This window comes from Lacerta agilis, chromosome 13 (genome assembly GCF_009819535.1).
Source record: "Lacerta agilis isolate rLacAgi1 chromosome 13, rLacAgi1.pri, whole genome shotgun sequence".
Taxonomy (NCBI): Eukaryota; Metazoa; Chordata; class Lepidosauria; order Squamata; family Lacertidae; genus Lacerta; species Lacerta agilis.
The window spans coordinates 4,254,854-4,282,782 of NC_046324.1; the positions used below are offsets into that span (position 1 = coordinate 4,254,854).

Here is a 27,929-nt window from a genome sequence, read left to right on the forward strand (position 1 = left end):
TTATGGAATACATGGAAATTGCTAAATTGACATCAAAAATCAGGCAACAGGGTGACGAAACTTTTCGAAAAGAATGGGGAAATTATATGACATATATAGACAAGATGTGTAAAGTAGAACAATATGGAAATAAACCTCATAACGGGAAGGGAAATTCTGTAAATTGAAATCGAACGGAAAGGTAATTAGTAGATGTTTGAAAAGGGGAACAAATTATGTCTATTTTGAGAACATTAGATGTATAAATTTGAGAGATTAGACATTAAATTATGAAAATTGGATAAGAATGTGAAATATAAAAGTTTGATTTAAAGAAGACAGAACATGGAAGATTGGAAGTCGATATTAGATACAGAATATAAGCTATTCTATGTAATTACTATATGTGTATATTAAAATCAATAAAAATCATTGTTTAAAAAAAGATTTTTTTTAAATAAAAAAAATCTAATTGAAAATAAATTCCCCCCTTCCTTTGTTGACAAACAAGTAGGTCTTAAAATACTTATGACTTCAACTCTGGCCTGCCTACGTTAATATTGGAGTTATTAACAGGGGAAATAGGATGCTGGGACTTAGGGCTTTATAAGCAGCATGGGAAATAACAGGGCATAGCTGCAGATGGCAAAGCACCAGTATAATGTGCTCCTGACTCACTAGTGGGTAGACTGCACCACTGCCAGGAGTGCGGGTGCAACACCCCAGGTGCAAGTCCCCATTTAATTAAGAATGGAGGCCAAGCAGTCTCACTGACATTTTCACTTGTGTTTCTGAGATAGCATGGAAAACACAGGAAAGGATGGCAATGGTGTAGTCACTGAAAGATTCCAGTTGTCCCCTTACTGTAATCTTATGCACACTTGCTCATGGGTTACCACCACTGAAATAAGTAGAAGTTACGTCTGAGTATATATGCTCAACCTTGCAAGAACAGAGAGTACAGCTAGAACAAACTCGGCACTCACTTGCGGCTGGCATGGGGGGGGGGCGTTGTTGATGGTGGCAGGCCACCTGCCTTTGAGAAGGTTGTCCATTAATACGACTGATTTTCTTTGTTGTTCCACAGAACGCAGTTTGAGAACAAGCCCCAGTATGCCTTGGGAGCAATTACAGTAGTATCTGCACTATAAGGGCTGCCAGGCATTCCTTGATATCTGGGTGAAAAGCGGAATTCCTTGCTTTGGATTACATGAGCATCACCTGGTCAGCCGAGAGTTCAGGATATACAGAGAAACATTGCCTGGCTTCTATTCAGGAGAATAATATTGTCTGATATATTTATAAAACGGTAAATGATTGAAGACAAATGGGAGTTGCCACAAAGACTCTTAATAAAAATATTTATTACATGCTGCTATATAAAGTTGAAATTACTGATTATGTATTTATAGTATTATTATTTCTTTAGTATTTTTGTTTATGTACAAAATTGTGGCTTCTACCTGTTGTCACTAGTGATAACAACTAGGAGGAAACAATATTTCTTTAGCCTGAACGTAATGGAGCTCACTATAGTCTCAGAGTAAATGGTGGCATTTGAGTTTTATTTGACCTGTTTTATTTAAAAGTACCTGACACCTGGTTTTTTTTTTTGACAAAGCAGGTTTTCTATCCAAATTTTCTCATTTTCCTCTCAATAGTTCCCACTGTTCCAATTCTATTATTGACATGACCTTTCCATCTGGCACCAATAATGTCATCTGCTCCCTAATACGTGTGATTCCTTAACATTAGCAGCATAGGTTTTCTGATAGGGGGAGGGGAGTCACTTTTTCATACACATTAAAAGCTTTCTTCAAACTATAGTGCTTTTCGTTAGCCTTGCTTGTAAAGCTCATATTTGAAGTCATAACATAACCAAAGTTCAACACAGCTCCTAATATGTTGTTTGATACACTTTAGAATTATTATTTTTTTGTGGGGGGAGGGAATGTTAAGGCACATATCTGTTGCACATCTACTTAAGAGCAAACTCTGTCCTTTCATATTCTATTGTACAAAGGAGACCAGCTGAACATGTCTCTTTTTGTGCTCAGGCAAAAACAATCCAACAGATTTGAGAAAGCAAGCGATAACAGTAATGTCTGAGCTGTTAAGGATGTGCAAATGTTTGGGAAAGCAGAGAATGACTTGGATAACTCAACAGCAGTTTATGCTTTGGAAATATTCTCCTCTTTGCTGATGGCTGGCTTGTAGATGACACCTTTCTCTTCCCTTGTTTGTTTGATGCTGAAAAGCAGAACAACTGGGTTAGTCAAAGCTGAAACTGCAATTGAAGAATACCAGCAATTATTTTAAAGCCCTGTTATATTGTTCTCTGAATAGAAGTAATGAAATGGCAGACTTTTCCTACACAGACAATGGTTAAAGTAGAAGTTCTGATCTATTGTAGATGCTGTGAATCTGAAGTGACAATAAAGCTGACATGAGATTACCTTCTTGCGAACAGTTTGTTAATGGTAAGTCCAAATCTTCCATCAAAACTGTTTTAGGAACCTATTGTAAGATGTGGTGAGTTTCAGTCTGAGGAGGTGTTGAAAAAACGAGCAGACTGGTTGGCTTCAGCAATGTAAAAAAGAATCTCTTAGAACTGTGTTTATTAGCAAATCAAAAAGAGCCCATGGATACATTTTGAAAATTCATGGGCATCTCATGAAATTCTGGGTACACTTTGAGAATTCATGGGCACCTCATGAAGCAAATGCTGGACAAGATAGCATTTTTTTAAAAAGCAGTATCTGAATAGGAATGTTCCTAACATTTGTCATCCGAGGCCCTTCTCTATGTCCTCGCTCCCCAAGAGGTTTGGAGGGTGACAACACGAGAACAGGCATTTTCTGCGGTGGCCCCCCACTTGTAGAATACTGTCCCCTGAAGGCTCATGTGGCATCTTCAGGTGCCAGGTGAAAATATTCCTCTTTACCCAGGCCTTCAGCCATTAAATAATCTATGACTTGTTAAATGTGGGGTGGGGGTGACTGTTATTGTGGGTTTTTTATTATGCTGTGTAAATTATGTTGTCTATGTTGTACACATCTCTGGGATCTTTGGATAAAGGGCAGCATAAAAATTGAATTAACATCACCACCACCAGACTTTTGAGAGACACAGTTGTTGATGTCTGGGGGTGGGCTAACATGGCCGCCCGGGGAATTATAAAAAATTTAATATTAAATGCCTGGGATTTTGTCTGTTCCCCAGCGGAAGCGCTGTGGAGAGGTTGCTTCCTTGTTCCCTCCCAGGATGGAGACAGACTTGGGTAAAAGATGGAATTTACATTCCCAAAGATTGGGGGCTGGTGGGTTTCAATCATTGTTTGTACCATTTGCTCAGCAGCCTCAGGTGCAACCTGATACCCTCAGAGCACCTATGCAAGGTCAGCTGAATGCTTGCTGTCTCCTGTCTTAAGACTCTGACCAGGTGCAGACAGGGATAGTTTCACCATCAGCCAGGCTTCTTCCTCCTCCCTAACTCACACTTGCTCTGATGAAGAGCTCAAGAGAGCTCAAACAGCCGTTCGTAACATTTTGGTTGGCCTAATAAAGCTATTGCTATAATATGCATTTTGGAAGGTTTATTTTAGGCACTTCCATATACTCCAGACCCACCAAGTGTCCCTATTTTCCAGGGACATTCCCGGATTTACATAAGCCATCCTGGTTTCTGATTTGATCCCAGAACGTCCCACTTTTCACTGGAGAAATGTCGGAGGGTATGGAGTTATGTGACCCCTGAGCCAATGAGGTAAGTAATTTATCCAACTTTAGAAAACATCTGAAGGCAGCCCTGTATAGGGAATATAGTTTTTAAATGTTCTATTATGTTTTTATATATGTTGGAAGCTGCCCTGAGTGGCTAGGGAAACCCAGTCAGATGGGCATGGCATAAATAATAAAATTATTTCTATTTTTTATTTATTATAGAAGAGAACACCCCTATTTTCATCAGAGAAATGTAGGGTGCTGTGATACTCTGGTAACATTGCCAAGGTGCGTTAAACATCTGAAGATGCCCAATTATTGGTCCAGTGAGACCAACATTGTCTGTTCTGACTGGCAGAAGTTATTCAATCTGCATGCTAAGGATTGAACCTGCAACCTCTTACATGCAAAGCACATGTCCTGCCACTGACCAAGGAAAAGCACGGTGGACTCAAGTGGGGGTGGGCAGGGCAAGGACACTGGGACACTGGGAGAAAGACAATTTGTGTGGTACAGTACCAGTGTAAGTCTGTAGTAAGACTACTGAGATTGGTTTCATCAGCTAATTGTACAGGACAATCTAGCTGCGACCTTGCTATGGACTTCGGTTGGTCGCCTTGGTTGCCCAGAGGGCCTGGTAAGAGTTTTTTTATCCATTTGGCAAATTGGCACTGGCCTCTTGGTTTTTTCGCCTACCTCGTAGCAACTCATCACAACTTTATGGTATTGGCGGTTAGGCATTAGAATATTCAATAGGTGATGTTGTGTGTTGGAGGTCAGGTGGTGGCCACCACCTACCTCCTAGGGATATCCCTTTAAAGGGATCCGGCGGTCGTGGATCCTGTCCAATGCCCTGCTAGTGGCTAGGGCCATGGCACGACCCCCGGTGACGTCAGGGGAAGCTCCCAGTTGAATTTGCATCAACAAGCTCCTCCCACTGGTTGTTAACCCTAAAGTGACTCCCCCTCCCACGGGGTGGAGTCTGGTGTTGCGCTCTTATCCAATGCCTAAGCCAATACCACTCACACGACGTAACCAATAAAGTTGTGGTCTTATTTTACCCATTAACCTAAAATCATGTGTCTGTGTGTTTTATTTACTCCACGCGGGTGATGGGTCATTGACTCGCAAAGACAATTTGTGTGGTACAGCACCAGAGTAAGTCTGTAGTAAGACTACTGAGATTGGTCTCATCTGCTAATTGTACAGGACAATCTAGGTGCAGAGACCCATGGCTCTAAACTAACATCCCATGGAATGACAGTAACCGCCTTACCTCTTCTTCCTTCGAATCAGCCAAAAGGCTACCACGAGAATGAAGACACTGCCAAGGCTACTGGCTAATACAACAAATGGGACAAAACCTAGGGTGGGGCAAGGAAGGAGAAAGAAGCAGGCAGTTATGAGTAAAACATTGTAATTGAATAACTTGTCCCTAACCTGTTGTGATGCTATAATTGCCTTCACTCTTAGCAGCCTGTACTGAGGCCCTCAAAGGAGAATATAGAATTAAGTACTTTTGTAAGTACTTCATACGGTGCACTGTTAAACTATGGATTTTACCCATACAATATACAGGTATAGTGATATCTGCCAACCTGGGTGGCTTAAAAAAAAAAAGGATTAGACCAATTCATTGAGGATAAGGCTATTAGTCATGACGGTATGTTCCATCTCTACTGCCAAAGGCAGCCTCTCACCTCAGTTTCCCATTTGAAAAATAGGAATAACAATGATCAGCCATTATTTGATAAATACCATGGATAATAAACTGGTGACTGCCCACAAAGCATTAAAGAATACAAAGGTTGCTAATTTGAAGTTAGATTGTTGGGTTTGACAGCCAGTACCTTAGAAGAGGGCACTATTGACAAAGCAGGCAGTCAAGCAAATGCAATTAATTAACTGAGATTGAAACATTACTTCCATGCAAGGCAGAGAGAGGCAGTATTGCAAAAGATATTACATTTCCACTGTTCCTTGTGCTTCTCCCTACCTCCTAACTGATGCTTCATACACACTATACATTTTAAGCACATCCCTTCAAACACCCACACCCCAAATCCTGGGAACTGTAGCTAACATCTCCCAGAGCTACAATTCCCAGCCCACTTAACAATCTACAGGTCCTAGAAGTGGGGAATGTGCTTTAAATATATTGTGTGTACGCAGCCTCAATTGCATATTACACTTTCTAATCTAAGCACAGGGTGACTTCAGCGAGTGATTTTCCTGCAAATATGCAATGCACACGTCTCAACAGGTCTATATACTGCAGTGTGCAAGTCATGCATGTGACCCAGTAAGTCATTTTTATATCCAGGATCAGGAATTAGGAATGGCAGACATTACTCGTGTTTGGACAACAGGATATTCAGATTCCTAAATTGTACAGAGGAAATTGAAACTCTAAGCCAGTTGATGAACATGTATGAAATTGTTTGTCAAGACTTGATAATACTTTGCAGGTACTCCATACGTGATCAATCCTGAGTGCTCTTGTACAGGCAATACCAGTAACTATCAAGAGGACTGATTGGAAGAAATGTATTCTTGTGCTGAACCATGTTATGAGCACAAATTTAAATGGAAATAGGTACCCCCAGGGTCACCTGCTATGAATCCAAATGCTGAAAAATATAAATCTGCCCAATCATTTCCTGTCATCAACAGAAAGCAGTTGCCGTATATTGGAACATGCAAATAGCTAACTGCATGCGGAGCCTAGGTAGCAATGAGACACTGCTGACGAATGCAACCGTCACAATGTCACATCAGTACAACAAACACAAATACTCATGCAGCAACCACCAGTACTAGAGAAATGGAAGTCTAAACAGTGTGTTCAAATACTGCCAGCCAAACCACTGCAAGCATATACTGTGTTGGCCTCTTTCGTTTCTGGGCAGTGGGTTTACACATACTGCTTGTTGGACTTTCATTTCTACCTGTCCAGATGGAGTCTGGATCCAGAGACTCAGAGTTTCCGTTATCTTCCATCTGTTAGGCTGAAAGTTAATTGCAGCAGGCATCTTCAGCATCCCCCAGAGGTTAAAAATCAAAGCGAAATCCAACAAGTGTAAAATGAATGTCTCTCAAAAGCTCTTGACTGGCTTGAGAGCCACCTGCAGTCTTCTGAGGGTTTCACCACAAGGAAGCTCAGAAGAACCTTCAGCAGAGCCAAACTGATACATACTTTAAAACAAATGCATTTATTGAATGCTAATCTAAAATACTTTTAGGTGCTGTACCTGTTCCAATGCCCACTGCTAAATGTGTGGATTCACGAAACATTCCTTCACCCCCACATTACATTCTAGAGAGGTAGCCCTGTGAATTGGTTGCGGCAAAACCAAGCACCCCAAAACTGTAGCACCTTCAAGACATGAACATCTATTTTAGAAAGTGCTTTTCTTGGCCATGTACCACAATACTCTGCTTTTTAAAAGTAATTTCTCTTGTGGAGAGAGAGAGATGCAACTTATTAATCTAACAAGTGAAATAAAAAAAAACAAGGCATGGGTGCCTTTTTGCTTTCCTCTTTGAATTAAATATATATTATGCAAATATAATATTACTATAGTGGGATCTCAGATGAATCTAGAATCATGCTCCTGGGATTCTACAGCAAATAGTCAGTTTGAAAGTGACAATCCCATATCTGTGTTTTTAAAGTAATTCTGAAATTCCAGCCCTTGAGTGCCAAGCATTTCACCCTCGCCTCATCCTTGGTTCTCTGTTCCTTTTCCTTCCACTGTTCTTAATTTAATAAATAGAGATAAAGACTTCCATGATCATTAAGATCTGCCATATTGTTATTAATTCAGAATAGATGTCTTAGAGATATAGACCATGCAGTTTTTGTGGGATTGCTGACACTTGTCTTTTTTAGAATGCTTTTTGAATATGCCTTAAAAATGGAGAATTGGGGACAGAATGCAGTGGGGAAGGGCAACTGTAAAGATTTAAGGATATAGCATAGTTTACAGAGCCAGACTGGGACCATGGCAGCTTGGTTCACACCCCACAGCCAGGAAATTCACTGGCTAGCCTCTGGAAATGCATTCTTTCAGCCTGACCTGCCAATATCATAATGTTGTTTTACAAATCTATGATGCAACCTCACTGGGAATGCTGTGTATAGTTCAGGTCACCTCACCTGAAAAAGTGATGTTGTATAGCTGGAAAGTGTTTCAGAAAAGGGCAGCCAGGATGATCAAAGGGTTGAAGCAACTCCACTGTGAGGAAAGCTTACAACATTTGTGGCTAAAAAAAATTGTTTAGACTTTAGAGAAAATGTGAGTAAAAGGGGACATGATAGAGGTGTATAAAGTTATGCAGGGTGTGGCTTCTCTAATACTGCAACACAGAGGCATCCAATGGAGCTGAATGTTGGAAGATTCACGACAAAAGTACTCCCTCGCACAGGACATAATAAAATTAACCCCTTTTGAGGTAGCAAAAAAGGTTTGTGTTAGGCTTCTAAAGTGCTACAAGGCTTTGAGTGTTAGGGCACTGCAACAGATTCAGGACCGTGTGTGTGTGTGTGTGTGTGTGTGTGTGTGTTGTTGAGCTGAGTTGAGTGGACAGGAGGCAGGCACCGTACCTAAGCTGTAGGTGCATTGCCCATGTTAATTCCCTTCTGGCATATACTGTATGTGTGCCATCATCGCACGTGTGTGTGTGTGCAAAAGTAATCTTGAGCATATAGACTGGCACCTCTTCCCCCCCCCCCCCACCAGCAGAGTTATTGTCCCTTTAACTGATGTATGACAGACAGGAATTCAGCAGGTCAGAACCAGCATTGTGAGTGTTGTTCCTTGGAAGACTGCGGGTTTTAAATTCCCACTTTTAACTGTTTGAAAGGGTTGCAGATCCCTTTGTGTGCTCTCACTGACTTGAATGGGGCAAGATGTGTATAAGATTTCTGACTTGAGCATGCTTGTATTTGAATATGGTGGAACTTACAGTTTAAACCATGCACAGTTTGAAGTTCAAACTTTGAACCATGCACGTTTGCTTCAAACTAAGTAAGTCCCACTGGGGCAGCTCAGCTAGCCCTGCCCTTTCCCCTGTATTTCATCAGCAGCGTCCATGTATAATAGCATGGCCCTATTCATCTGAGAAATGATGGAGGGTATGAGCTTGTCAACATCCTTTTTGACACATAGTACCTGGAATTTAGATTTTACTAGTAGCATGGCCTACTAAAATGCTAATAATGCTAATTTTCTAAGTTCAGTTTTCTTTTTGCTCCTTTGAATGAAGGATTCTGTACAAGGCAGAGCTTAGAGCAGTCTTTATTACAAATCTGTTATGTGACCAATTGAAAAACACAATATATAATAAAATTAGACAATCTATTTGCCACCTCAACGCTCATTATTTCAAGAACCCCTCGCTGCTTCTTTCTTTAGGGAGAGAATAAAGAACCTTGTTTACAGAAAAATTAGCCATATTTTTGCCTTTCCATTTCAAATAAATTTAAATTGGTGCTAATTTCTAAGGCAGAACACTGAGCATGTCAGATCATTTGGGACCTTTTCACACATTATGTCACAACAAACTTAGGACTGTAAATGTGTGAGCATATGATGGGGAACTCCAACCAGTTCTGATGCTCTGCACCTGCTTAATGCGCATGTGTGCCCCATTTACATGTATATGTACAGGTGTACATGCTTGACTGGGCTTCCACAATTGAGTTCCACAGAACAGAGGCAAGCTTAGCTTTCCCAGTTTAGTGGATTCTTAGGTCTGTATATACAGATCAGAGCACATCTTTGGGTGTTTTGTGGGCTTGGGAATGGGCTCTGCATCAGCCAAGAATCTAAGAACAGCACACTCCTTTTCTGATGCAAACATGTCCGACATTGATGAGTACACACAGGGCCATCGTCCTCACCATGAAGAGAAGCCTATTACAGATGTCCACCCAGAGGAAACAGCTGTTGGTAAACATTTATGATAGAAGCAGAGAACTTGATTTGGACTTGCTTCTTTTGAGTTGGGAGACTGGCACTACTGGGCCCTTGGCATCTTGCCACAATTTTGATACCCTAGATTTTGGCTATGTCCCCACCAAAGTTGCCACATTATGCACTTGATTTATTCTGCATCCCAGATACGAACTTTTAATCAAATTAACAATTTGGAGCAAAGCACTTAAAAAACACCCACAACCTTTTATGGATACCATAGTGCTTGGTTGGTCTACTTAAGTGCAAAGGATAAATGAAATGTAGCTTTCATGATATGCAAGTTTGAAGGCCCATGAAACTTCCTAGGTTGCGAAAGGAAATCTCCCCTTACCTCTTCCTTCCTTCCTTCCTTCCTTCCTTCCTTCCTTCCTTCCTGTCTTTGGGAGGATCAGGGGAGGGTAGTGCTACACAGGTTATTTTTACAGTATTTCTACAGCTTAGTTTATATGTTACATGCCCTATTTGAATAGCAAACGGGCAGACAAAGAGGTCCAGCCTGCCCAGCACAGCATAGGCTTAAAGAAAGAGGGGTGGGGGGTGGGGACCCAAGGCAGCCGTGTGTCTCTGGAAGTGCCCTCTGGGACACCTTGCCCATGAAGTCTTCCGCCAGCTGCTTGGTTCATGCTCCATGCAAATGCTTCATTGGAGCATTTAACTGCTGTTTACCCTGTCAGTTCTATATAAATAATAAATAAAGTTTGGGGTTTTCCCCATATGATTTTAGAGCACTACAGTTTCAGACCTCTTTAGAAATCTAGTGGAGAATCCCTCCTGAGTTATTTATACAGTTGCAGGAAAAATAACCGACTACAGCTGCAATTCTATGCAGAATTAACAGAATAAGCTCCTTTCAAAACAGTGGCTTATTTGAGAGTAAGCATGCACAAGACTGCATTATATATACATTCTTTGCTGTAAAGCAACAAAGTTTGCAGTTCAGTTTGCAGAAAAGAAGCCCTGTGATAGTAATAAAAACACATTACTGGTCCACAGTAAAATACAAGGCTCCCCCCCCCCTTTTTTTCCTTTTTGACGGAGGTCATTGTTGCATTGATTTGCCAATAATTTAGAACCATATATAATAATCTTCCGCCAATTATTTTTGCCTCACATTTCACTTCAGTCAGATGGCTAATTTTTCCACTCATGACGGTGGGTTTCTTAAATCAACCCAGCGTTATGAGTCTTTTTATTACGTGTCAAACTCAATCTCCTGAATGGCTTCCTCCGATCCTTTGAAACTCCCCAGAAAGTGTCTTCCTGCAATGCAAAGTTGTGTTTCCTTTTAGATGCAGACCCTCAGACAGCAAAATACCCTTGTAGGCTGTTATATCCCGCAGTGTCAGAGGAGGGCTCACAGGGGCCCAGATACTCAGGCTCCCAAGAAAGCTGTCCACACCACCAGGTTTATTTAAAGGAAAAGCAAACTCACAACCCCTGCTTCCAGCACTCTGTGGGACAAACTCCACAACAAGGAGGTGGCTTGTCCGCACCCAGGCACTGGCACAACTGCTTTTTATACAGTAGAGCAGCCCACAGGTGGCCATGATCTCCACCACACCCAAGGTTATCTCGAGGATTCAGCTGGTGCCAGCAATGTTCCTGAACAGACCTCACCTTTGGTTCAACACATCCACTTGCCGGTGCTTGTTGCAACTTTAGGCTTTTAGGAAATAAAGTAAAATACAAGGCTTTCCCCCCCTTTTTTACTGTCATTAAACTGCATTTAATGACACCCCATTTCATATCATGTTGAGGGAGAATGCTGCACACCCAACAAAACTCTAAACTCTGCATAAATTTGAAATTTGAATCTTCTGTTGCTTACCTTGCCGGAAGGACACAGAAACCAGCCTTTCATCAAACTCCTGGACTCTCCTATAGTTGTTCACCATTTCAAGAGGGGCAGGGTCACTCGGCTGTGTGCAGTACAGAGTGCTTTCCAGGGCCAGCAGCTATGAGCAAAGCACAACAGTTTTAATGATACCAGAGCGGCAGGAATGGAAAAGCATGCTTTCCTTCCATCACCAGTCCTTATTACAGGTGAGGTATTTCTCCCAGCATCTCGCTTTAATGTTTCTGTAGCTGGAATGTATTGACTCTTACAGTTAGTACTAGTCAAAATTCAAGTGACTGAATTCTCCAATTTGTTAAGGTCACTTTGAATTCTGATTCTGTCTTCTGTGGCACTAGCTACGCCTCCTAGTTTAGTGTCATCTGCAAATTGGATGAGCATCCCTCAAGTTCCTCATCCAAGTTGTGAATACTCTTTGGGTTCAGTCCACCAACCAGCTACAAATCCACCCAACAGTTAACTCATTCAACCCACATTTTACCAGCTTCCTTGCAAAAATATCATGGGGGACTTTGTCAAAAGCCGTACTGAAATCAAGATACACTATGTCCACAGCATTCCCCTGATTCATCAAGTTTGTAATTCCATCAGAAAAGAAATGGTTTGTCTGACAAGACTTATTTTTTTAGAAACCCATGCTGGGTCTTAGTCATCACAGCATCCTTTTCTAAGTGCTCACAGACCAACTGTTGAACTATCTGTTCTAGGACCTTCCCTAGTATCAATGCCAAGTTCACCAGTCGGTAGTTTCCTGGGTCTACTTTTTGGCCTTTTTGAAGATGGGGACAACATTTGACCACCTCCAGTCTACAGGGACCTCACCTGTTCTCTTAACATGCAAACCGTGTAACAGATGGGAAATGTGGAAATGGCAGTATGATTTCCAGATGGAAAGTATGCACTGAGGAAAGCTGGAAACCTCAGGAAGGGAGAGTGCTCTTGTGCTCAGAGATCCTGCTCGAGGGTTTCCCATAGGCATCTGGGTGGCCACAATAAGAACAGGATGCTGAACTAGATGGCCCATTGACCTGATCCAGCAGGCTCTTCTTATGTTCTGTAAAGCATCTGCCACAGCAGACTTGACTAAGCCAGAGGCACATGCCCCTCCCCTTTGAAGAGACCCGGATACCCTCACAATTAAGGAGAAGTTGCTTTCTTAGTATGTTTGATCAGAGCTGTTTCAAACAGCCACATATGGGGCTTATATTCAGTCTTGAGAGCTTTTTTTAAAAAAGCATCAACCCAGATCAAAGCTGGATGTTCTAATGTGGTTGAGTGCCAGCAGCAGAGCATGCCTTCTCAGTGCCTGGAGTGCGCATGCCTGGGAGGCAGCAGGGGAGGTGTGCACCCTTCCAGTCAGCCAGGTAGGGGCTGCACTCACCTGCCAGGTGCCAGCTCAGTGGGGGAGAGGGGCGGCAAAGCAACTTCTGCCTCTCCTCTCTGCTGCTTCCACCCCGAGTCAGGCCTGACCCGGGAGAGGAGCAGTGGGCTGCTCGCAGCTGTGCCCTTCCCCTCCCTCTCAGCTAGCCCAGGGGCAGTTCTAAGGAGAAGGAGCACCTCGTTGCACCTCCTAAAAAAATGCACCTGGGGCACAGCCCTCCCCCATGCTGCGCCACTGCTGAGTGCATTGCCTGGATTGCAATTTAGTAAAAGGTAATGGTAAAGGGACTGCTGACCATTAGGTCCAGTCGTGTCCAACTCTGGGGTTGCGGCGCTCATCTCGCGTTACTGGGTCATGTGGCCAGCATGACTAAGCCGCTTCTGGTGAACCAGAGCAGTGCACGGAAACGCCATTTACCTTCCCGCCAGAGCGGTACCTATTTATCTACTTGCACTTTGATGTGCTTTCGAACTGCTAGGTGGGTAGGGGATTTGAACCGCCGACCTTCTGATCAGCAAGCCCTAGGCTCTGTGGTTTAACCCACAGCGCCACCTGCGTCCCTTCTGGAATTTAGTACATTATTGCTTATCCTTCAGGGGGTTTGGTTTGGCTTTGCAGAGGATAGTAGGCCTGTGATGGAATGTGTGGACAACCATTTCACTACGGCTACATTCAACACACATTCAGGTCTTGCCCAAGTTTCTTAAATGTGCCCCAGGATCTCTTGGGTTGCAACTCTCATATTGTCCACTGATTGCTTGCACAGCCTGGACACACTGATGACAGAACAATTTCATTTCATTTTTCGCATCGGGTCAAATGAATTGGCCTTGTCTGTGTTTTCCACGTCTCAAACACTAGGGCGGAAGTTCGGTCTTAATCTTCAGTTTGAATCCAACACAGTAAAGCTAAGACAGTAGATGGGAGTCTAGCCTGTGCACAACAGCAGCATCCATAAAGGTGTAAGTAGGTGGGAAACTCAAAAGGCAGGTATACACTTCTTTCACAATTACTGGCAAGTTTACCAGCTTTAACTGAGAACATAAGTTTTTTTGACCCTTGCCTGTTCCTCTGAAATTTGTACTGGCTTTCGAAAAACTGTCCAAAGAACACTGGGGTAGCAAGGAGGTGTGGTCAGGGATCCTTCATAGCGGTAATATTCATCCAGTCTGTCTGGGAGCAAATCTTGGACGTTGAAACCCGGGATGAAGGCTTCCTGATCTGAAAGAGATCACCCTTTTTATTAACTATATTCTTGCCAGCCCAACTCTCAGCATATTTTTGGATGCAGCATTTCCTTGAATTTTTACTTTGCCCACTTTTCCATTATTGCAGGTAAGGAGTTTTCATTTGTGAATGCAACAGAATGAGCACTTTCACCAGTCAGTCCCCCTGATGCTGTGCAAGATCTAGCTAGAGAAGCAAAGTGTTCTGCTCTTAAGGTCACAGCTGTGACAGCCCATCAGTGTGGCTGGCTGCTGCAAAACACATACTTTGCTGAGCAACAAAAGTACCGTAATCCAGTATTGTCATCATGGCACATGCTCAACCGCAGGTTAGCTAACTCGTCTTGGTCAGGGGTGGGGAGTTGACAGTGAGGCAGACAACAGGGTGGGTGCAGGACAATGGTTTTGATGGCTAAAACAAGCAGAATGTATTTTGTTATGCTGCTTTTTTTTAAATCAGCAAGCTGGGTTATTACTTATTTAGCACCACATACAGCAAACCAACCTCACACCGATCTCCAATGAATTAACCTGCACCGCAAGCACATCCTAAATTGACAAAGTCTTCTGATTTGACTGCTTAGGACTGTGAAATTCCAGTTGAAATCCTCCTTCCTACCTTTGTATTTCACATTCTGAAAATGGCTGAAGATCTTTTCGAACGATGGATTGAATGAACCTGTCTGTAACAAAAACGGAGAAGATTTTTTTCTGGGTCATTATAATTCTCCATAGTTTTAGGTTCAGCAAGTACTTGCAGATCTTTCATTAGGCACCATTAATGGTAATGGAATAGGAGAGCCCACCATGGGGCAAAATCCACCAGGAAGGTCTCCTGAGCAAGAACACCGTAGCACAGCTCCCATCCACTTCAACGGATCTTGCACAGGAAAGCTTTGGGTGGATTGTTTCCCCATGTTTACTCGGTAGCAAATACCATGTGGATGTTTTGGGCACCAGAATGTTTTGGTCTGACCTTGTTGTTTCAGTTTACCTATCATTTGTTGGCGATAGAAGCCTAGCCACAGATTTAGTGGGCTGAGGTCATTTCTTTTCAGGGCACAAATACATTTGTGTTTGACAATAACCCCAGAGCTGCTCTCATTTGAATAATGGCATCTGGTGGTGAGTGATTTCTTTAACCACATTCTAAAATACTTAATAGCCATGATTATAGTTCACTAAACCATTAGCAAAATAGCACTGGAAAAGCAAACCCAAACATATTTGGTGACCAAAGTGTACCGGGGGGAGGGAGATAATGTTGTTTGCAATGCAACATGTATGAAAAGCTTTTAACATGGCAGCAATCCTTCATCCACAAGGGCAGGCAATCAAAAGAGCATTGTCTCCTCCTTTTCCCTGTGTCTAGAGCAAGGAAGGCGAACATGTGGCCCTCCAGATGTTGATGGGCTACAACTTCTGCTATCGCTGAGCATTGGCAAGTGTGGCAGGGGCTGATGGGAGTTGGAGTCCAACAATAATTGGAGGGCCAAAGCTTCTCCAGCTCTGGTCTAGAACCTGGAGAGAATAATCAACTGCCAAGAGCCAGATAAGACCCTAATTATATTAAACCTCTGGGTGGACTTCAATTTTTGGACACTTCTGAGGGAAACAGACCCTTACCTCAATCAGGATTGCCAAGACTGCCAGTCCATCTGATTTGTCCATTGCTGATTTCACGTCCAGATATTTGTCAGAGTTGTAATGTACGATGTGGAGCTACAGAGGGGGAATAAAAATGGCAACTGAAGGCTTAACCACTGGCGGAGGAAGGCAGGTGTGGGGCGTGTGGTGCACACCGGGTGTCAGCTGTGAGGGCGGGTGACATCGCTGTGCCACCCCCAACCCCACCCCACGCTTCCTGTGCAGGTGGCAGGCTGCTAGGGACGATGCTGCCATGGGCGGCTAGTGTCGCCCCCCCCCCTGCTCACCGTGTGGGCGGCAGGCGGCTAGGGACGCTCATCGCGCAGGCGGTAAACGGCACCTCCCCACGCTCATCGTGCAGGTGGCTAGCCCCGCCCCTGCACCGCTCCAGGGGCTCGGGCAGGTAGCTCCACCACTGGTCTTAACAAATTTACAAACCTTGCAAAAGATAATCTGATTTACTGGATGCCTCACTGCAGTATAAGTTACCTGATTAGGAAAACTGACTATATAGACCGGTATATATGCCTGAATGCACCAGCATGCTGGATTTTACACACCCCGAGCCTGGCCTAATTATAATAGAACACAGGTGCAGAATTTGGGGCCTGGGGGCTTGACTTGGCCCACCAGCCTTCCCCATTTGGCAGGTAGTGGGGCAGGTAGACGTGGGGCTTCCAAAGAACAATGGGCAACAGATTATTCCTTTGCAGAAACCAGATGTGCCCCCCTCCCCTTCAGCTGATGTGTGGTAGGAGTGTGCCCTGCTCAAGGAGGGGAAAGCAGTTTCTATTCAATGTAAACCACTTCTCCCTCCCAGAGTCGCTCTTTGAACCTCCGAAAACTGATTTTCAGAGGTTTACGGAGCAGTGTGGAGCTGCTTGCAAAGGACTTTAGCACAGCACCTCGTGACATCACTGTGATGTCTGGTGATTGACATGTGGACAGCCTTGCCCGCTGGTCAAAACTGGCCTGCTGGGGGGGGGGGAGAGAGAGTAGGATCTGGCCCACCAGTCAGAAAAGGCCCCCTATCTCTGTAACAGACCATCAGAATTGCAGCATTAACTACAGAAGTGGCAGAATGGAAGACTGGGGGAAATCTGTCTGATGGGTACAGTCCACCAAGAATATGGTATTTTAATGAGGTGGCTTATGTGGGACAGCTTCTGGCCAACCAACTTGGATGCCCCTGTTAACAGCAAGGAATACGGGATGGGGTAGAGCGCCAACATCACGCCATTAGGGTTTTCTGCCTCAGGAACCAACATGTATTGCTGCAGCCCTGGGCTCTCAATCCCTTGTAATTGACCTTGAATTATACTTCATGGCAGGCATCCATGTGATCTGCTAGACTTATAATTAGTCTAAACAGCTTTGCGGTTGTGAAATGAAGGAACTGAACATAACTGAACTGCCCTTGTGGCACCCACAGAACAGTGCCATAGCTATTGGGGGGGCTAGCTAGATTTTTGCCCTGGGTGAAGCCTCCAGAGGGGCACCATTGAGGTTCCCAGCCTGTGTGTGTGTGTGTGTGTGTGTGCCAAACTGAGTCTTTGACCCAGGTGAAATAAAGCCTAGTTTGACCCTTGCATGGAATGGATTGTGGTGTGGTTCAGATTGTTCCTCCCAGGCAGTTCTGTAGAATAAATATCTAGGATTGTGAAATTTATTAGCATATCTGGATCAATCAGCAGTTCTTAAGAGCACCCTCATCCCAGGGTAGCCTATGTGTTGCTTGCCAGATATTGGTGATTACAGCTCCCATCATTCCTGATCTTTGATCATGCTGGCTGGGACTGATGGGAGCGGTAGTCCAATAACAACAACAACAACAACAACAACTAATAGTTACACTTGGCATTTCTCCCTGCTAACAGATATGATAGTTCACCATGTATTGAATCTTTAAGGGGGAAAATATTTTTCTGGTTTCATTCGGAACTTGTTTGTGTTATGATTTGGTGCCACAAGATTTGTAAATGTGTTGCTTAGAGAAGGTTGGGCTTGTAGAGAGTTGTTTGCCCTGAGGAAAACTGTATCAGGGAATGAAATAGGATGAAACTTCTTGAAGAGCTAATAAACTTTTTATTATTATTAAAGTTGTGAAACTCAAAATATATATTTCTTTGCTTAATACGTTTGATTAAAATATGTATATTAAAAATATTAGCTGCTTTTCCACCTAAGAAAAGGCCCTAAAAGTGGCATAGAGAACTTGTGATGAACAAAGGCCAGCTGTGCTGTGCAGCAGAGGGGAGCAACTAGCAGTCTGCTTCTGCCAGCCTCACCAGGAAAAGGAAAATTAAGGCAGGGAATTTAGTGTATTTTAATCTTGCCTTTCAACTTTAATTGTGGTTGGATCTTAATTGTAAATTGTCTTGGGTGCCCTTTGTGAGGGCCAAAACGTGGCATAAAATGTTTTAATAAATTAACAAATAGATATCTGACTGGAGCAATAAATTGAACGCCTAAAAATCTTACTTCAGCAGCAAAATGCCTCCCACCGATTGTGTGTTCAGATCCTTCCTGCTTGTTCCGGTTTCCCCAGTGTAAATGGAGCTGAGCGGCAGAATAGTGGGAAGGGAGGCTCCGGATGCGCATGCTTTGAGAAAGACTCATTCTTACTATGAGAGGAGAAGATGGGAGAGGGAGACAACATGACATGACAGTATTAAATGCCGGGGCAAAACTCGGTGCAGGCCCATGACACACATTCATATAAAATAGCACATGCTAATTTATATGTACGAGGGACCCAGGTGGCGCTGTGGGTTAAACCACAGAGTCTAGGGCTTGCTGATCAGAAGGTCGGTGGTTTGAATCCCTGCCATGGGGTGAGCTCCCGTTGCTCAGTCCCAGCTCCTGCCCACCTAGCAGTTCGAAAGCATGTCAGAGTGCAAGTAGATAAATAGGTACCACTCCGGCGGGAAGGTAAACGGTGTTTCCGTGCGCTGCTCTGGTTCGCCAGAAGCGGCTTAGTCATGCTGGCCTCATGACCTGGAAGCTGTCTGCGGACAAACGCCTGCTCCCTCGGCCTTTAGAGCGAGATGAGCGCCGCAACCCCAGAGTTGGACATGACTGGACCTGATGGTCAGGGGTCCCTTTACCTTTACCTTTAATTTATATGTACAGAGGCAAATGAATCCTGCCAGTTCTGATCTTAGATGTAGCTTCCTCAGATTGCTCTCACCTTTTGGGGCAAGATCTTAAACTGAGATCTGCATTTAGGGCTCCTAGTACTAACACTGGCTAATATCACAGTCCTCAAAAGATTAATGTCGGGGTGTTAGTGCATTTTAAAAGGGTTATCTTTCACACTGGTGCAAAGGCAACAAGAAACTTTGCAGCCATTGAAGGAAGACAGTTATTTTGTCATCAAACCTGCTGCAAAAGGGGAAAATTCACAATAAGTTCAGATACAACTTACTATGTGCATATGGACAGAGATTACTAAGGAAGGAAATTCTGAATATCATGTGCATTATTGTTGGGATGAGGAAACTAAAGGGATGACAAACTAGCAACATTTCAAAGCATCCTGTGCCTCTGCTAGTTGTATTTTTCCATATTCTGGCTGCTGCCAATATCCAGAATATAAAACAAAATACTAAATGCAGCTCATCCCTCTAAACTTGGAAGAAGAACATTATACCTTGGTTGCCAAGCCCGATTTAACATGCTAGGAGGTTATTTATTCAATGTGCTTTGGTGAGAGTTGTACACCTTGTGGTTTTAGAGCTATTTCATGTATTAGAAGCACTGTATTAAGGCTGTCATAATCGTCACCAATAGCAAGTCATTTAACTTGTAAACGAGGTTCTTTGAGTGGTCACCTGTGTGTAGACAGACATATGGGCACAGAACCCATATGTGTGACAACACAGATGCCGTGAAGAAGAACTGACCTCCACACAGGAGGGAAAACTAGATCCAAAGTTATGCGCCAAAATAAATAGCCAGTGTGGTGAAGACTGTAAACCCAACCAAATCTTATCTATGCTGGTCCCTGAAAGTCTACAAAATGGGAATAAGGCTGGCCCATATTATATTTTCTTTTTTCTTTTTTAAAAAGAGATAATAAATTATTAGAAATTATTGAGAAAATACATGTGGAACAATCAGAACACTCTAAAGTCCTGTACAAGTGCTAAATAGTATTCTTTGTTATTAGGTAATGAGAGTTCAATTTTCTCTGTCCGTGTTAGCCCCCTTACCTGAATGTCCATTATTGGTCAAAATAAACTCCTCGGTGGAGGGGACGTTGTAGCCTTCCAGTTCGATGGGCAGAAGAGTTGAATCATACTGGAGAACGTCATTGTGAAAATCAATTGGAGACTGGAATACTCCTCCACAAAAGGGAAACATCTTGGGCCACACTCTCTCCCCATCAGAAGAACCTCAGGGAGACAATAAAGGAATCCAGATTCGAAACACAGGAAGATGCATGGTACAGGCTCAGACCATTGGCCTGTCTTGCCCAGTAGCCCTCAGCTGCTTCAGACACTGAGAAATATCTTGAACTCAAACATCCATTTAGGGACCCATTTGGAAAACTATTGTAAGCAAGTGAAAAGTCTAGCAGGATTATTGTAAATTCAACAGTATAATTTAGATTAAGATATAATGGAAAGGGGGAAACTAGATGGAAGAAATAGAGCATGCAGTTAATTTTGAAAGTACAATGAAGCATTGGAGGAGGAGCAGGGAAGTCGTTGGATGTATTGTTTTATATTTAATTGTGGGAAATGTGTACCTGAAAATTTACTTACTTACTTACTATACAGACAATTGCTTCTTGAGACAAGCCTTATGGCCTGTCCACAGTTACGCTCATTCTGTGCCTTGAAAGGGTTTGAGCGGTTTCCCATTTCTCCCCCACTTTCTAAGAACAGGACTGAGTGGTTTTGCCCTGCAGCATTCCCTTAAGAAACCCACTCTTTACTGCTGAATTGGAACAACCAGCAATCTGCAGAAAACGTAATTACCATTTGTTCCAATTCAGCAGTAAAGAGTGGGTTTTCCAGGGAGGAAGTAGTGGGCCAAACAGAGATGTGGATGAGTCCTTATTTGGATTAGGAGCAGGGAGAACCTAGGTTCAAGTTACAGGTAGGTAGCCGTGTTGGTTTGCCATAGTCAAAACAAAATAAAAAAAATAAAAAATTCCTTCCAGTAGCACCTTAGAGACCAACTAAGTTTGTTCTTGGTATGAGCTTTTGTGTGCATGTATCTGAAGAAGTGTGCATGCACACGAAAGCTCATACTAAGAACAAACTTAGTTGGTCTCTAAGGTGCTACTGGAAGGAATTTTTTTATTTTTTATTTTGTTTCAACCTAGGTTCAAATCACTGTTCAGTCATAAAACTCACTTTGTGACTTGCGCCTCTCTCTCTCTCTCTCTCTCTCTCTCTCTCTCTCTCTCTCTCTCTCTGCCTAGCCCACCTAGTGGAGTTGTGAGGATAAAAGTGGAGTCATGAGAATAAAAGCTCCCTGAAAGAAAAGAAGAGATAAACACTTCGTGGCAACAACTCCCTCTCCTCTCCTTGCCTTGCCAGCAGAACAGAATTGTCTCTTGCTGCCCTCTCTGCTCCAAGGACCACCACAACCTTGCCCTGACCCATTGGAATCACATCCTGCAGACGAAACACCTTTCGACAGCAATGTTATATACCTGAGGTGCCTGTGTGTGCACGCACACACGATTTCTACTTCTTGAGAAACAGTGGGATGGTTTTAAATGTGCAAAGGTCTCCTGCAAGCTTCCCACATGGAGGGCAGGACTGGGGGGGGGGGGCTCCTTATCAGACTCAGATAAGTGGAAGTGCCCTGCAGCAAAAAGGAAGGGAATTGAGAGCTGCTGCTTGCTAAAGTAGGACTGGGTAACTCTTACAGGAGAGAAACAAGCCGCTTCAGCAAGTCATAACTCTACACAAAGATGAACTACCGGTATGTGGGGCTGGGCAGCGGAGACAGCAAACACTCTTCATCATGTCCCATGTGACACAAAGGTCTCTTGAAAAAAGAATCATTCCAAGACAGATTTCCCCTAAGGGGAAACTGTGCCATGTAGCTATTTCACTTTGGAGGCTACCTTGCAGCAATCCACTTCCCTAAGTGTGTCTTACAAGGTCAATTTCCCTGCGGAGAGAGAGTATGATATGGGCATATGTGTTTGTGTGTGCTTTTAATATCTTCATATTTACATATTTACACAGAGGAACTGCCATGCACTCAGATAGGGCTTCTCCTGTTATTGAATATTCATCCTAATTTGCCTTGCACAAAGCTTACACTGTGGGTTTGAAAACAAACAAACAAAAAACAGGATCGGATAAACCTAAATTTCCAGAAAGCCCTTCTACTCCTCCCACAAAATACTGGAAGTCTGGAAGTGACCATAGATACAGTATCATGCCTGTGTATAAACCTGCGTCAGTTCACCCCACATGCACATGGCGTATCCTTGAAGCCCCTTAGCCAGCTGCAAAATTCAGACTTCACTGTCTCTTTTGCAGCCACAGTCCAGCTTTCAGTGTGTTTCTACCCAGCAAAGCAGGTAAGGGATGTCAAAGAGATAAACAGCTATCTGACTTTTAGAAGACATCTGAAGGGAGCCCTGTTTAGGGAAGTTTTAATGACTGGTGCTTTAATGTATTTTTAATCTTTTGTTGGAAGCTACCCAGTGGAATAACTCCCTTGTTGTTTTACAATGGCAATGGTGCCAGAAATGCAAGTTCTGGGTGGGGGGAAAAGCCCTGGTCCTTGAGACTCAACATTAAGGAACTAAACACAAAGATGTTCCATTTATACAGCACAACGTTGTCGCCACACAAAACACCTTTGCCGCCAGCCAGCTGCAGCCTTCTACGCCAGCTCATTTTCAGATACTTGTGTGGCCTGTCACCTAGCAGTGGCCTGGTAAGTTCTACCTTCACTTACTTTTTTGGTCAACCTCTTGACCTAGTACTAGTTATTCAAGTGCTCAGCCCACCTCTTTGAATAAGATTGGATTTAATGTGACACAACATGTTCCTATGATAGCTGTACCACATCATGGCATCACATGCTACTATCACCTGATGTGCCCTGTTGTCTGGATGAATGGAAGATATGTAGGCATTAGATCAGGGGTAGTCAGCCTTTTTATACCTACCCCCCCACTAATGCATCTTTTTTGATGGTAAAATTTCCTTGCTGCCCACCAGTGCTCAATGGAAGGAGGATTCAGCTTGCGCCGTAGAACCCCCTACCGCCCACCCAGAATCCTGAAACGCCCACTATTGGGTGGTAGGGACCAGGTTGACAACCCCTGCATTACATCAACAAAACAGCTCCCACTATTAATTAACTGAGACCTCCCTAGATCTAACCTGAAATTAAACAAATAGGATAAAGAATTACAATTTAATGTATTGACCTAAAGTCACTACTTACCCATATAAGACCACTTGGACCCTAGAAGGAAAATAAAATAGATATAACTTAGAACACATACAAAATAAAGTACTATAGCTAAACATGGGTATAAAAGCATATCAACATAAAATAACAACCAACTATATGTGTGTGTGTGTGTGTGTGTGTGTGTGTGTGTGTGTGTAATTAACTAGTAACTAAGAAATTCAACCAGAATTTGGTTAATTCTTTTTTTCTCCCAATCGCAGGGACTATGTTTAGTAATTTGAAAGCTGCTCTGGGAACCTACATTTATTTATTTATTTATTTATTTATTTATTTATTTATTTATTTGCTAAAGAGTGGGAACCTTGAATGAATGAATGAATGAATATTTCCTCAGAAATAAATCCCAAAGCATATAGTGCTGCTTGCTCACATGTATGTGTGCATAGAATGGCAGCCTTATTCCTTGACAGTGAATTCTCTCTCTCTCTCTCTCTTTCTCTCTCTCTCACACACCAATGCTCACCATACACAGACACAGAGCAGTCCCATTGAAGTTAATGGACAAGATTAACTTAGATTCATTAATTTCAGTGTGTCTGCTTTGAGTAGGATTGAGTACTTAGATCAGCCTCCATTCCTGAGGACTGGAAATGTAGCCAATGTACCACCAATGTTTAAAGAGGGATCTGGGGGGGATCCTGGAAATTATAGCCCAGTTAGTTTAATGACTGTCCTGAGAAAACTGGTGGAAAGTTGGATAGCTCAATGGAGATGTAGACCCAGTGTGATATCTGAAGGTCATGACCAACACTTTGAACTGAATGTTTGAGTCCTGGGTTCAAATCTCCACTAAGCTATGAAGCTGAGTGATTTTAGGCCAGTCACTGTCACTGTCACCCATCCTAGCCTCATCCATTGTGAGGATAAAATGAAGATGGAGGAGAACCATGTATGCCACTGTGAGCTGCTTGGAGGAAAGGTGTGGTGGTGATGATGATGATGATGATGATGATAAATAAATAAATCCACTGTAGTCATCTTCATGCAAGAACAGAATGAAGGTTGAGGTATGTTTGCAGTGTGTGTGTGTGTGTGTGTGTGTGTGTGTTTTGAAAACCTCTCATACTTTGGGCTTTTAAAGGTTGTTTGCAGCAAACATCTTGTGTGGGTACTATGCATGCATGGCGTACGTGAGAAGAAGGAGCAGCCAGTGCCCCTCCCTCTCTCCCTTCCCACAGAAACCTCCCAAGAACACACAGGTGTCCCTGCCTTCCCCCTCCTTTCACAATAGAACTTCTGTCTCTTGTTTCAACAGCAGCACTGGTGTGTTTAAGAGGGAGCAACCAGAAGCTTTTTGTATTGAACACCAAGGGCTTTAACACAACTGAGGTACTACTCTTACTGCCCTTCTTTATTTCTTTGATTCATTATTTAAAAATTTCTAATCCAGCTTTGGGCTGTTGCAACTTCTTTCTTTAAGCAAAGCGTGGAGGAGTAAGAGCAACAGAAGCTGATAAGAATTCACTCTTTTTCTGAACAGCAGCCTTTGAGTTTACAGTGAACACAGCTCAGTTTCTGTAGGTGTGTGTTTGGGTGTGTGTGTGTGTGTGTGTGTCCGTAGACTAAAATATCTTCAATTAATGTAGCTAGCAGCAAAAAAGAAAAGAAAAAGGAATTGCAGTGGCCCCTACATGCTAGGGGTTGTAAATCAGGCATGGGGAGCTTGTTGCCCCCCAAATGCTCTTGGCCTGCATCTCCCAACCCACCACCCTGAAAACAGGCCATGTCTGCTTCGGCTGGTGGGGGTTGGGAGTCCCAACAATATCTAGAGGACTGTAGGCTGAGCAACCCTGTTTTACAGATCATCATCCCTATTCTGCCTTTGGGGAGGGGGAAGATCTTGGAGCGTTGCCTTCATCATTTTGTTTCTGTCCACGCACCATGCAGCTCAAGGTAGCGTATGTGCAGAGGCTGATTTAGGGGAATGTGACCTGTTTGGTTGCCCCGGGGTGTGGAGTCTTGGGAATGCCATTGGGGGTGCCGCAACTGTGATGTAGAATGGAACGCGAGAGGAGGTGGCTGCACAGGGTGCTGCTGAGATTTGAGACCCCAAGGTCCTCCACTGCGTCTGTGGCCCCCGCATTTTGAGCTCACAACCTACCTTGTGAGGGTAGGCTAGGCTGAGAAATGGAGACTGACTCAAATGAGCTTCACAGCTGAGTGGGAATTTGAATCTGAATTCCCAGGGGCAGCCAACATGGTGCCCTCAAGATCTTGTATCCAACTATCTAATCATTTGCCATGCTGGCTGGAGCTGATAGGAGCCGTAATTCAGCAACAACAGGCAGTTTCCACATTGACCCCCTCTGCTCTACCATTCTACCACACTGGCTCTTTTAATGACATTTCCTTACTCACAGTTGCCAGATTTGTCATGATGCCTGTCCTATTTACCTTCCCCAGACCAATAGCAATTAAATATCTGTGGGGTGGATTTCCCCCCAAGCACTTATGCCTACAAGCACACACACTAAGGCAACATGCTGCACAGTCTGCCATTGCACACACTTCTTATGCCAGTATTTTCAGCTTCCATTACAATCACCCTAAGTTCTAAGCCACAGTGTTGTGGTGGTGGTGAACTTTATTGCCTGCCCTTCGCCAGGAGATCCCAGGGCAGGTTACAACAATTAACATTCAGAATGAAAACCAGCTGAAACAAATCACAGGAACAGGAAATATTTCTTGTAGGAGCTACGAGTATGAGCTGTGAGACAGGATAGCCATTCTCCAAATCTCACAACCAACCAACCAAGCCCAGGTTTACCTACTGTCTCCAGGGTCCCAGCCAGAGGGCCTTTCTTTCCATCACTACCTGTTCCTTTTCACTGTGTAAGTTAGGGTTACCATACACCCGGGATTTCCCAGACACAGCCAGGATTTGGCTGTCGGAAAGTGTCTGGGTGGAAATTGCTGAAATGTCCAGGAAAATCCATAATGGCAACATTGTGGGAATCAATACACCCTACAAATGTATGGCAACCCATGTCAGAAGTGTAGATTTTTGGCCAAAAGCTTTATTACCGTATTGGCCTGAATATAAGCCTCACTTCCCCCCCCCAAAAAAATTCCAACTGTAAAAAGTTTAAATGTGGCTTATATTCACGAACTTATGGTACGCATCCAGGAGTGCAGGGCAAACAGCACCAGCAGCACGGCAAAGCAGCACCTGCCCCATGCTAGTCCCCCCTTCCCCCAATGCATGGAAGGGAGAGAGCGAGGAAGGGGAAAGGGTGCAATGCAGCGCAGCTCCCCCCCCCCCCCCGCATGCAGCCAGGAGCAGCAAGGATTGGAGCAGTTTATATTCAGGTATTTTTTCCCTCCCCCCCTCCAATTTTAAAGGTGTGGCTTATATTCAGGCTTATATTGGGGCCAATACAGTATTTTTTTTACAAGAAAAAGCTCAACAACTTTTCTATACGGATTTTCACTTTTTGAAATATGGCAACCCTAGTGCCAGAGCTTTTAGGAACATTGTCTTCTGCTTTTGGTTTTTTGTTTGTTTCTATCTGTGACTGTTCTAAACTGGTTTAGATTTCCCATTCTACTTTGAATTTTATGGTTTTAACATTTATCTTGCAAACAGTCCAAAGAACTTCACTTATTTGGGCAGCATAGAAAGGTAGTGAATAAATAATGAATCAATAAAGAGGTGGCCTCGTGCAAGCTGCCCTTCTCCCACAGCGTCAGCCTCACAGCACATCTGCAAAATGGGCATATTATTACTAGCCAACCTGACTGGGCTGCTGTAAAGATGATAATACCTGTGAAATAGTTTAAAACGCTGGTGTATAATATTATTAGCACAGCTTGTGTGGTCTGAGCTGTTGGTCATTCCTGTCGGTCTCTGCGGTCCCTCCAGGAATATATTCTTTATCAATATTTCTGAAGGATGCATTGTAAGCATTTGGGTACTGCCAGCAAGCAAATGCAAACACTCATCTTTTGCATGCACTTAAGAACATCAAGTGTGGCCACTGAGACATCTGATAACTTCCAAAGGAGCAACTGTATTGGTTTCTTGAAGAAAAACCAACAGAGTCCTGCAGCACCTTAAAGACTAAACCATTTATTAGAGCACAACTTGCTTTCGTGGACTAGGCTAGAGTCCACCTAATCAGCTGCCTGGAAAGTTGTTCTCAGCTGGCTGGTGTGTAGCGGCTGGGTGAGGGAGAACGCAAAAGGTAGATTGAAATGGTAATAACATGCAAAACATGCAATTCAGTTAGTGCTTAGCTTCCCAACTGCCACATACATTACTGCTATAGTACCGGTACTTTAAGGAACAGGGACAACAGGAAAGAAGGCTGGAAATGCATTACCGTTGACAGGTGCTTGTGCAGAAAGGTGAGCCTCTAGGAAGACAGACAGAAGAACAGCTGCAGTTGTGGCTGACATCTCCAGGGAAACCTTTTGACTCCTATGCAATTCACAGAGGGCTGCCTGCCCTTCCTTCCGTGGAGCTAGCTGGCTTCAAAGAGACACACACGTACGCCACCAGACACTCCTGCTAATGACTTACGGGCTCTCCACCCTGCAGCCAGCCTTTGCTTCTCAGCAGCTCAGCCCCCAAACAAATGATGTCAGTGATGGACCTGCCTCCCTGGTCACATCTCAGAGCTGCAGAGCATACCTAGTGTGCTCTGTTTGGGAAGCATTCTGTTTTTATTTGAAAAC

The 27,929-nt window shown here is 43.5% G+C and overlaps 1 protein-coding gene across 2 annotated transcripts; it reads right to left on the reverse strand.

Annotated features, from left to right (window-relative positions):
- Nucleotides 1-1,927: 1,927 nt before the first annotated feature.
- Nucleotides 1,928-27,929, reverse strand: CA12 (carbonic anhydrase 12). 2 transcript variants are annotated; one of them, XM_033167552.1, is made up of 10 exons: nucleotides 27,575-27,928; nucleotides 23,223-23,243; nucleotides 20,006-20,188; nucleotides 18,273-18,415; nucleotides 15,771-15,866; nucleotides 14,764-14,827; nucleotides 13,982-14,139; nucleotides 11,511-11,637; nucleotides 4,978-5,065; nucleotides 1,928-2,229 (listed from the first exon to the last, which is right to left on the reverse strand). In XM_033167552.1, the coding sequence occupies exons 1-10, from the start codon at nucleotides 27,648-27,650 to the stop codon at nucleotides 2,151-2,153; spliced, it is 1,035 nt and encodes a 344-aa protein (XP_033023443.1). In that variant the 5' UTR covers nucleotides 27,651-27,928; the 3' UTR covers nucleotides 1,928-2,150. The 2 variants fall into 2 exon arrangements, with proteins under 2 accessions (XP_033023443.1, XP_033023445.1); XM_033167554.1 differs by lacking the exons at nucleotides 1,928-2,229; nucleotides 4,978-5,065 and adding an exon at nucleotides 6,445-6,709 and having other exon boundaries at nucleotides 27,575-27,929.

Bases quoted from the DNA above. Each gene is read 5' to 3' on its own strand.
- CA12 (XM_033167552.1), bottom strand. From the start codon at position 27,650: ATGTCAGCCACAACTGCAGCTGTTCTTCTGTCTGTCTTCCTAGAGGCT. The intron at 15,867-18,272 runs GTAAGATTTTTA...CCCCCTCTGTAG, and splicing joins GGAGGCATTTTGCTGCTGAA to CTCCACATCGTACATTACAA. The intron at 11,638-13,981 runs GCAAGGGTCAAA...CTTTGCTCATAG, and splicing joins TACAAATTTCAGAGGAACAG to CTGCTGGCCCTGGAAAGCAC.